The sequence below is a fragment of the Lotus japonicus genome, chromosome 4, assembly GCF_012489685.1.
Source record: "Lotus japonicus ecotype B-129 chromosome 4, LjGifu_v1.2".
NCBI lineage: Eukaryota > Viridiplantae > Streptophyta > Magnoliopsida > Fabales > Fabaceae > Lotus > Lotus japonicus.
The window spans coordinates 74,453,178-74,464,489 of record NC_080044.1 but is presented as its reverse complement, the minus strand read 5'-3'; the positions used below and the strand labels follow the sequence as shown (position 1 = coordinate 74,464,489).

The window sequence follows — 11,312 nt, the reverse complement described above, 5'->3', positions numbered from 1 at the left end:
ACATTCAAATTTTGTCAATTAAAATAGTATTTCTCCAATGTTTTCATATAAAACAAAAATAAAATTTCTCCAAACACTGCCTAAAGTCCAGGCAACATTTAAAACTAATAATTATATCTCCAAAATCAGGATTGCGAACAATAAAGCTTGAAAGATAGTTGTCAGAGTGCTATGACTATGGAGAGTCCTCAACACAAAGCAATCTGACAAAGCGGAACTTCATTGACATGATCTTCATGAATGCTAAGGTTTGTTAAAAAAAATCATATCAAGCGTTTTTTTAGAGATAAACGCTTTTTCCAAGATCTGAGTATGTTGATGTTTTTTCCCAAAAAAAAAATCTTGCATCCATAAAATGTTTTAATGAAACTCCTACATTTTCCAGAGTGTATAGTTTGGAGTAGCCCCGTTGTAAAATTTGAGTCAGTCTTAAAAGAGAGGTTGTGCAACGAAATTGTCATACTCAACGTCCCTATCAATTTTCAAATTGCAAACTGAAGTAAAACCTATAGAAGCTGGAAAAATTTCCTTTTACGGGTTTAATTTCGCACCATATCCTTCAATATTTAAAAATTCTACAGAGGATGAGAAATTGATCGGTATGTTTCAAACGTATTTGTATGCGGAATTAAGAAATATAATTTAATTGTCTTTCAATTTTTAAACTTTAAAAACTACCTAATTACTTTAGCAATTAAATTCCAGCGGAAGTAAAATCTTGAAGTGTACACTGTGGGAAAATTTCGCTCTACAATTTTTACAATATGTTGCTAAAGGACACGATGGTCCAGTGGTTCTTATTATGCAGTTGACTAAAACGAAAATGTACAAATGTACTAACATGTTACCAAAAAAATTCTGTTTTATTTATTGGTAAATACTTAAATCATTTCTATTTATTGGTAAAAACGAAAATATATCATAAATAATTTAAAATTTAAAATTAATTAATATTTTACATACAAAACTTTAAAAATAATAAATAAAGATTATTATTTTTTTAAATATTGAAATACAGATGTGTTTTCTTAAATAATAATTGAAGAAAAGTACGAAAATACATATTTTTGTATTAATTGTTTTTAGAATAAAATAATAATATTCTTTTGTAATATTAAATTTGATTAATTCTTTTCATAACAATTTGGAGGCAAAAACAATATTAAATTTGTATTTGAATTTTGAATTTACTTGAAAGTAGTCATTTAGTTCAAAGGAAGAGCATGTATTGAGACATTGAGGATGAGCATGTATTGAGACAAGTTCAAAGGAAGACATGAGGATGTTTTATTTCAACAAAGGAATTATGAGTTAGGCCAATGACAAACCTATCAAAGGATAATATTCAAGAGCTCCACGATAGAAAGACATACACAAAATGAATTTGAAATGTGATCCAAGTTTTTGTGAATTAAAATAAATTTTCATTTTATATTTTATATTTTTCACATAAAGGTTTAACTTTGATCCATACTTTTACACGTTTAAAGATCAATCACTTTGTAATTTTAATAATTTCCTTTTTACAAGAAAGAAGATTTAGTAAGTCAGACGATCATCTTCTTAGTTTGCTCAAAGCATTAACCTGCTAGATTTACAAATGTTTTCTAAGCAATATGCTTTGATGCACAGTTTGATTCTTATCTTTTGTATGCGGAAGGCGTGAAAAAATAACTTAATAAAAGTAAAATATGCAGCGGTCGTTGCATTTAGAACAAACAAATATTATTTATTTAATTTTTAGATCACCATTTTAATAATTTTATGGGTATATATATATATATATATTTAAAAAAAAAATTAATGTATACTTTTTGTCCCTAATGGAAAATGAATTTTAAAGATATTAGTGATCTTAATATAAATATTAAATGCATTTTATATAATTTTTTTGTTACAAGCATTTTATATAATTCGTTTGCTTCATTATTTAAGAGTACTTTTTAAAAATAATATTAAATATTTTATAAATTGATAATTATGAAAACAATAACAACAAATTGATCATTCTAAACCATTGATGTCACAATTTTTTTGGTTATAAAAATGGTAGAAGGAAGATAAAGTACCTCCAGACTATCGGGTAAGGCGCCAGTTGCATGCTGAGGAGGCCAGCAGAGGCTCACTCCTAGAAGGAGCGCTGAAGGATCTCCCTTAGGAGGGTTACAGCCAACTAGGACCTATGAGGAGGTGAAAGTTAAACTCGAAACCAGTTGTGTCGACCCATGTTGGCTTGATGTCACATTTTTTTTTATAAGCGTCACATTTTTTGGTATTATGGTTTTAAAATAAAACATCTTTTGTAAAATTTCTATTTGTCTCAATTGACATTAATATATCTTTTTTTAAATCAATGTATAAAATTCATTAAATAATCTATTATATATATATACCACACATTTATATTTTTATGTAATTAAAAATTGTACAAAATTGCATAAATATAATATTACACAAATTGTAAATATTATATATATATAGTAAAGTAACCCGTGCATTGCACGGGTGATTCCGCTAGTTAGTAATGAAATATACTCATTCAAGCGAAGTTAATTCAATTTATGCGAAAGGTGTGTCACTAATACTATGCTAAAATAAATGTGTTAGAACCAACAATTTGTTGATCTAGTGCTAAGTAAATTGGATCCTCGTAAGGATCAGAATACAAATTCAAATAAAAATTGGGAGAGACATGCAACCGTTTTCTTAACGGGTGGTGAGTGGTGACATCCGTCAAAGATAAAAAATAATATATTAGTTTTTTATAAACAATGTGTTAGGCTATTATAGTAGGCAAACCAAACCACTATAAAGATAAGATGACACAATTTTATAATCGTAGTTTTTCAAACAAGATTAATCTCGCACTCACAAAGATGAAGAGACTTCTTAAAAACATTTTTTTCTTGTAAAATGTTATTCATTTTCAATATCATTCAAACTTTATTTATTATATTCATTTTTTCCCGATCTTACGAGTCATTAACTTAGGAAAACCGTTAACCTTTATCACACCCGAGTGGAAATAACTATGTTTTGTCAATTCATGAATTATGATTTAAAATATTAGAATGTCGATTGGCATCCAAAAATTTTCAATGGACTACGTAGGTTAAAGCCCAAGTCATACTTAATAATTGGGCTTGGGCTGCAAAAATTAGGGCTGAGTGGACTAGGGTTTAAACCCGAACTAGCTATATAAACTCTGTTAACCCTTCAGAGGTTCGATCCTCCACTGTCTCTGTTTCTGCGTAACCTGAAGCCGTCGTCATGGTAAATCCTCGAATCTCTGCTTCTATGTTTCGTAATTAGGGTTTCGTTGCTCCGGTATCAGATCTCTGATCTTCTTCACCATTTCTTTCTTCGATTTGTGAATTCATTTCAGGTGAAGTACTCACAAGAGCCTGATAATCCCACCAAGTGTAAGTCAAGTTCCATTTCGCGTTTTCATCACTGTTCGTTTTTACCTTGTGCATCTTAATCTGAGTTTTTTTCCTCATTTTTTTCCCAATTTGCAGCTTGCAAGGCCAGAGGCTCTGACCTTAGAGTTCATTTCAAGGTACTGAATCCTGATACTTTGATAATTTTCTCGTCGAATTAGTTTTGGAATTTTGAAATTGAATGTGAGGTTAACTGTTTGTGTATGATGGCATTGACTGTACATTTCTGATTTGTGATTCGTATTGCACTTATGTGCGTAGCCAAGTTGTTGGTTCAAATTGAAGTTGAATTTAATTGTCTAATTGAATTGATTTTGCTTGTATTTGAGCCTTTTCTGTAAAGGTTTTATTTGATCTGTGATGGATTTATGGTGAACATTGTTTATGTAAAATGTCGCTTGAGAAAACCTGATGATAAAAGCAGTGACCTGTTGCCTTTGTGAACTGGTCTCTCGTAACCTTCAGGGATATAATAACCAATGTTATTGGGTGAACCTCTGTTTTTTATTTGTGACTGAAGGTTCAGTAAATGATGGAACATGTGGTGCATTTGTTGCACCTGATTGAGAACTTGTTTGTGTTATGATTTTGTATTCAGGATGACTTGTTTTCTGTAGCTTTAAGGATAAAGCAATTTAGGTGCCATGTTTTTCAAGTGGCATAGTTGCCCTGTCTGCTAGAACTTATGGCTGAACAATATTTGTGAAGATTATTGGATTTGTGTTTTGGTTAAGATATAAAGAGATCTTAGTATGATAGGTTCAGTCATGAATAACCTGATGATAAAAGCAGTGGTCTGTTGCCTTTGTGAGCAGTCCTCTCGTAAACTTCAGGGATATAATAACCAATGTTATTGGGTGAACCTCTGTTTTTTGTTTGTGGCTGAAGGTTCAGTAAACGATGGAACATGTGGTGCATTTGTTGCACCTAATTGAGAACTTGTTTGTGTTATATTTTTGCATCTAATATTATAATATGAGAGACCTATTTTTCTTTAGCTTTTTAGGGGGAAGTGATTTATGTTCCACTCTATTCAAGTGGCACAGTTGCCTGGCAGACCTCAGTACTTGGTATTATTAAGTTGGTTGTGATTGATTTTCATTTAAGTTTGAAAGATAGCTCACTAAAAGAGTCTTAAAAAACCTGATGAAAAAAGCAGGGGTCTGTTACCTGTGTGAGCAGTCCTCTCGTAACCTTCAGGGATATAATAACCACTGTTATTGGGTGAACCTCTGTTTATTCTGTGACTGAAGGTTCAGTAAATGATGGAACATGTAGGGCATTTGTTGCCCTCAATTGTTAACTTGTTTGTTTAGTTACCATTCGACATTCAATATTATTATTGAGGATGACCTATTTTCTGTAGCTTTATGGGTAAAGTGATTTAGGTTCCTTCTGTTCAAGTGGCATAGTTGTCTGATATGTGAAGATGAATTGATTTGTGATTCAATCAAGATGTAGAGAGAACTTGGTATAAGTAAGTCTTGAATAACCTGATGAAAAAAAGCAGTGGTCTGTTGCCTATGTGAGCAGTCCTCTCGTAACCTTCAGGGATATAGTAACCACTGTTATTGGGTGAACCTTTGTTTATTCTCTGTGACTGAAGGTTCAGTAAATGATGGAACATGTAGTGCATTTGTTGCACTTAATTGATAACTAGTTTGTTTTGTTACCATTCAACATTCAATATTTGTCTGCTCCTTGTTTGCAACAGAAGGTTCAGTAAATGATGGAACATGTTTTCCATTTGCATGTAAAGTTGAGGACTTCCATTGCTGCATTTCTGCTGTTTAGAATATCACAATTATCATCTAGCATAGGGCTCAGCAGATCTCATTTAGAAATTAAAAAACTGCTTTGAAAATGGCATTGGCTAGTTATTTTTGTCTAAAGAGGGATTGGATCTGCTTTGTTTAGTGTCTAGGGTCTGATGTGTTTCTGATAGTTACCTTGTGATTATTGGTGACATGTGGACATTAGTGATGTAACATGTTTAAGTATTAATCTTATTTAATTTACAATTTTATTTATTAATATTGATATTTCCTTCTTTATTGTACTTGCAGAACACTAGGGAAACAGCGCATGCCATCCGCAGGTTGCCTTTGGCAAAGGCCAAAAGGTATTTAGAGGATGTGCTTGCTCACAAACAGGCCATTCCATTCAGACGTTTCTGTCGTGGTGTTGGGAGGACAGCCCAAGCCAAGAACAGGCACTCCAATGGACAAGGACGCTGGCCTGCCAAGTCAGCTAAATTCATCCTAGACTTGCTTAAGAATGCCGAGAGCAATGCTGAAGTATGCCCTATATGGCTTCATCTTTATTTGCTTTGCCATGTCAACTGTTTCTAAACTTAATCTGGTATTTACTTCCTTTCAGGTCAAAGGTTTGGATGTTGATGCTCTTTACATCACTCATGTCCAAGTCAATCAGGCACAGAAGCAAAGGCGCAGAACATACCGAGCCCACGGGAGAATCAACCGTATGTTTTGAAAGATGGTTATTTTTTGTTTTGTTAGTGTTACTCTTACAGTTTATTGATCTAGTGTTTATGTAATTTTTGCAGCTTACATGTCATCTCCTTGCCACATAGAATTGATTTTGTCTGAAAAGGAAGAGCCTGTCAAGAAGGAGGTATTGCATTCATCTGTTAGTTGTTTTGTTTGCATTCTTGCTATTGTTTTTTGTTTTGATTCTTATTCTTTGTTTCTTTTATGTAGCCTGAGACGCAGCTTGCAGCAAGCAAGAAGTCCTAAGCGTGCTTCATCTATTAGCTAAATTGTTGAGGCCCTTATCGTGTCAAGAGGACAATTTTGTTGGTTGTTTTACTTTTTCTGTCATTTGTTGAGCTATTCCTAGAAAAATCTTTAACGCTATGTTTTGTCTCATACTGTGTTTAAATACTTTGAATTAATTGGGAAACCTCTTAGTTTTTTTATGGCTTTTTTATGGCTTGACGTGGATATTTAAATTAGCCATGGCCGACTAGATATTTGATTCCTAATGATTTTATTCATTTGAACGTACATGTTAATCGGATTTATGGCAAATATTTTAGACGACCCATTATATCATTTTAACTTGCGATATTTTCTTAGTTTTCGTAATCTTAATGTGTATACTTAGACAAATATATGTAATCTCATCTCATCTTTTTCTGAGTGATGAGAAACTTTTATACGTCATATTTTAAAATCTTGAATAATTGCTGAAGTGATACAAACTCAGTCCAAATATTTTTTCCACAAGTAACAAAAAAACTCGTTTCATATATCTTCTCTGTTGAAGTGTTGACATATTGTATTGCTTATTTAACAAGCTGATTTATTACACTTACATATGTTATCTAGTTGTAGAGTATTACAACTGATATTCACGAATTTAAATTTAAATTACGAACAGGAAATAGGTGCTCTAATCTCGATCTCAATTCCCTAGCTGGATAAATAGTAAATACATTGCGGAAATTAATAGCATACAAATACCCAATAAACTATGCTGAAAATATGTTTTAATTTTTTCCTTGCCTTTTGCTTCCAAGAACCTGTTTTCTTTTCTTTTATTAAAGTAAAATAATTTTTTGATCAGTATCTTATTTCGTTGAGTCAGCCCGTTTCTTTTAGTAACACAATCGTTTCACTTATTACTCTTGATTTTTTTTTTCTGAAACAAGTAATTGGCTATAAGTTTTAATAACTTATGAATTTTTTCTTTTCTCCATCGGAAAACTTATAACTTATGAATCTAATTTGCATAACATGTTTTTTTATATACTAATATTATCAAATTAGTTTGACATTTGAGTTTATTTTCGGTAATAACTGTTGATTCTCTGAACAAAAAATATCCAGCTTCTTTCAGCGCCAACCAAATAAACTCAAATGTCAAAACTAATTTCGGTCATAATTGTTAATTTAGCTAAATAATTAGACCCTTGTATTTTGCATATAGCTTACCAAAACAGGGGTCTCTGTAGTCGAGAAAATTAAATACCATTTGGGCTGTGATTTGCCATACTAGCTTGAAGGTCAATTATATTGCTCTCAATGCATGTAGTTATAACTATAATATGATATGATGATTAAAAAATGGTTGTAATAATGCTACCTTACATATAGTTTGTGATTTCAGCTCCCCTTAATCGATCTAGTTTGGTTCAATAGAAATGCAAGAAAGAAAATGTTGCTCTGTAAAATGAGATATTTACGGGTATATAAAACTATTAAAAACTATTATAAATATATTTTTATGTAAATATTTAGTGTATATATCTATGTGTATATACTTATATATTTTAGAATATTTATTATATGAATATATGCTATATAAATAAACTTGTTAGGGGTAATATAATTAAGGATGGAAAAGTGAAAATAAAATATAATTCCTCTTCAATTCTTCACACTTTGTCGGTATATTGGAAGATGTTTTTCTAAGAGATGTGGGACTCTCTTCAAAACTCAATGGATGACCAAAACAAAGTTACCAAAACTCCTTTTCCAACTACTTTCTTTTCATCAATCAACTCCAAACAAACAGAGTGTAAGTGACGATACGGCTAATGAGAACCACATCATCATCCCTGATATGGTTTTGGCTTTTCTTTCCTCGAGTGAATGATACCACAAGTCCTTCCAAACATCGTAACTTCAATTCAGCTCCAACTTTTTGCCTTTCACTTTCACTGTCTCGATCACTTGAAAGGCACAGACATGTTATTTCATTTCACATAAACACACACAATAAGTAATTAATCTTCCACAAAATTAACAAACAAGCTAAGTAGATAACAATTAAAGAAGTGAACAAGAAAAAATAACTCTGATAGTGATTTATAATCATAGGGTGTGGAGATTTTGAAGATATGATGTATTGCTTTGAGAAACTATCACTGGTGGACACTGTCACTTGAGTAGCGATGTGGGACAATTCGTTCATTTTAAAGTTGAACAATGATTACAATACAGTATAGTATAATCCTCATTGTTCACAATTAGCACATCTTATCAATTAGTCGTGGGTTGAATTGCACATGGCAGAACAGAGAATCTTGTAACTCATCACTGATAAGAAGGTATTAACTAATTGCAGTCAGTTAAATTTGAAAGCAAATCAAATGTATATGTATAGTTAAGAAGCCTGGATCCAAACTAAAGACACATTGTAGAGTACACACAGATTCTCTTTGCTTATTACTTTGTATGTTTTTTGTGGTTGGTAGCAGACTAGCAGGTAGATGTCTTAACAACTGCATTTGAGTCAGTAGTAGACCCATCATTGCACAACTCTGGATGCATTTTCTCTTCTTCAAAAGATCCACCAATCGGATCGAATCTCGGTTGACTCCTCCGGCAATGCAAGCAAGAAGCAGAGAGGCATTGAGAACCCATCAGTAGGTGCACTTGAAGGAGGTGCAAGAAAGTTGTTGGGTTCCAATGGCAATATCAAAATTTCATCGGTGGGTTCTTACCAAGTGACATAGTAGAAAGGAGTTTTAAGTCCCACATCGGTGGTGAAATGAAGTAGGTAAGCGAAGCTTTACTATATAACAAGAGCCACTTCAACGATAAAAGAATCTTTGCGCTTGGGGCAATGACGCAGCTTATGAGGTATTAACCGAGGCGCGTCTATTGCTGGTTGAAAACTATTTCCAAACCCCCTCTTGGGCCTGGGTTTTGCTCAGGCCTTCGAGAATTTCTGGAAGGGCTCCCTTCGGGGTAAAGCCCTACAATCAGAGTTTAAATTTTTTAATTCATTTGGGCTTATTGCACTTGTTCTTTTACTGTTATTTAGGCTTAAATTGTTTATTTTAAAATTGCTTTTGGTTATTTATTTTTGGTTTCCGGGTGTGTATTTATTGGTTTGATGTAATGAAGAAGAAAATGAAAGACGAATATGAAGATGAGTAAAATAAGTTATTGTTGATGTTATTACCTACCCACCAGCAGCTAGTGCAGTACCATCATTGTTGAATGTCTATGCCAATTGCAGTCCAACATCCTCCAGCTGAGTTAGCACTTTGTCTGACGACTTGAGACCCAACTTATGAATTTCAGATTTCTTGTTTAGATCCCAGTCAAACCATCTGCATGAACAAGGCAAAATGAGTCCCACATCGCCAAGACTATAATAATGTGTCACAAAACTTTCTTATAAAACCAAAGCTGTGTGAAGCATTTATAGTAGTTTCTAAAACCTTAACAATTTTAAGGTCCAATGTAATTTAGAAATAGTTGGCCTAATAATCTAATTTGGTTAAAACTTAAACGAGGATTATTAGGCACCATTGTTTCTTGATTACCTTAGATCTTGTTTGACCATATTTTTACCATCCAGTGATCCCAAATCCTGGGCTCGTAAGTACTAGGTGGGTGGATTTGTATCATCTACATGGTACTAGGTGGGTGGATTTGTATCATCTACATGATATTCCGAAATTTTCTATATTATAACCTCAATGAATGACACTATAATTTCCTGTTTTTCTACCCTTCAAACACTCAGCTTGAATTTTTAGATGTAGCATCTATCATTTTTCCATTATTTTGTATTATAGATTTAAGTACTTGAACTGTGAAACCTATAGCATGATATCATTTTCAATTCTTACTTCTAAATTATTTCACACATTAGTTTTACTAAAATTGTAATTCATAAACTCTATCGGTCTTACTCCTACTAAATCGAACCTTTCAAAGTCTTCAAATCTTAAGTTTAGAAACCGCTTTCTTATATTTTCTAATCAGAACTATATACATATTTCTTTCCCATTCACAAAAAAGAAATGTACATATGATCATGTGAGAATAGTTATTCAATTATCTCCATATGTGGCATTCTTGCATGTAAAATTTATCCTCAGAATTTCTCCAGCAAATACCGAGATGAAATAGAGTTTTCCCCTAGTCTTCATTATCACACACTTAAGACTTCAGGAGCAATACTTAGTTAAACTCTGCTTATCATAAACACTCAATTTATTGGCATGTAAAGAATTATAAAGTTATTACTTAACATGTGTACGACTGCAAGGACAAAATAAGTTAAAAGTCACCTACATCAAATGATAACATTTTTTTTCCGGAAAAACTTAAATGATGAATATTTAAAAATCAAAATCTAAAGACAAGTAACTGGCAAAGCAAGAGATGTAATACACGATATACAATTTTGAGATTTTCACTGTACAGTTACCCTTTATATACATGATTCTGGAAGGGCTCCCTTAGTAAGTAATCCAAGTTGAAGGGTTTTGGTGATTGTGGGACTCTGATAGCAACCCCGTCCTTGATCTCTGTTAGCAAGAAGCAACCCATATGTTGTAGGATTGGGAGAAACTGGTGGATGGTTGAAAAAAAACAAAAATAGCTAGATGTTAACAACCTATATGTGGTGAGTAATCGTGGGGCATAATCGGCTATCAGCGTCTGTTTTCTCTTGTGCTGTTCGTTCACCTTTTTCTTTTTCTACCATCATTTACTAGTAGAAACCTCTTCCTGTCTTGATCAATATTCTAGTAGAAACCTCTTTCTTTTGTGTATGAAAAAGTTTTTAGTTCTTCCATTCACTCCACCATCATTTTATTGCTTCCATTTCTTATGCCTAATTCAAGGAAGGGAACGCTAGCTGAGAAAGATATAACTAAATCTAAATGTCTCATTTCTCATAAAGTCCCACATCGGTTATCAAATTTTGTTATTTTTTCCGTCAAGAGACAAAAATAAGACTGTGTTTTAGTGTAGGGGTGGCCCAAATCTATTTAACCCTTCCTGACCCAAGCATCTATTTTTAATTTGCTTCTGGTTATTTATTTTTGTTTTTTGGATTTGTACTTGTCCATTCGATGAGTGTTCTTGGTGATGAAGAGTATGG

The 11,312-nt window shown here is 32.7% G+C and overlaps 1 protein-coding gene and 5 non-coding genes across 6 annotated transcripts; all 6 read left to right on the top strand.

The window, feature by feature from the left end:
- The first annotated feature begins 3,162 nt into the window (after window positions 1-3,162).
- On the top strand, window positions 3,163-6,378 carry LOC130714479 (60S ribosomal protein L17-2). Its single transcript, XM_057564374.1, has 7 exons — window positions 3,163-3,273; window positions 3,386-3,422; window positions 3,519-3,559; window positions 5,507-5,737; window positions 5,820-5,922; window positions 6,007-6,074; window positions 6,161-6,378. The coding sequence occupies exons 1-7, from the start codon at window positions 3,271-3,273 to the stop codon at window positions 6,194-6,196; spliced, it is 519 nt and encodes a 172-aa protein (XP_057420357.1). The 5' UTR covers window positions 3,163-3,270; the 3' UTR covers window positions 6,197-6,378.
- LOC130716417 (small nucleolar RNA snoR74) lies at window positions 3,855-3,983 on the top strand. Its single transcript, XR_009012030.1, has one exon. It is a non-coding gene; the product is annotated as a small nucleolar RNA snoR74 (small nucleolar RNA).
- On the top strand, window positions 4,223-4,351 carry LOC130716416 (small nucleolar RNA snoR74). Its single transcript, XR_009012029.1, has one exon. It is a non-coding gene; the product is annotated as a small nucleolar RNA snoR74 (small nucleolar RNA).
- LOC130716412 (small nucleolar RNA snoR74) lies at window positions 4,590-4,716 on the top strand. The gene has a single exon (XR_009012026.1). It is a non-coding gene; the product is annotated as a small nucleolar RNA snoR74 (small nucleolar RNA).
- On the top strand, window positions 4,941-5,069 carry LOC130716413 (small nucleolar RNA snoR74). The gene has a single exon (XR_009012027.1). It is a non-coding gene; the product is annotated as a small nucleolar RNA snoR74 (small nucleolar RNA).
- Window positions 6,379-9,014: 2,636 nt separating the features above from the next.
- Window positions 9,015-9,165, top strand: LOC130716467 (U4 spliceosomal RNA). The gene has a single exon (XR_009012079.1). It is a non-coding gene; the product is annotated as a U4 spliceosomal RNA (small nuclear RNA).
- Window positions 9,166-11,312: the final 2,147 nt, after the last annotated feature.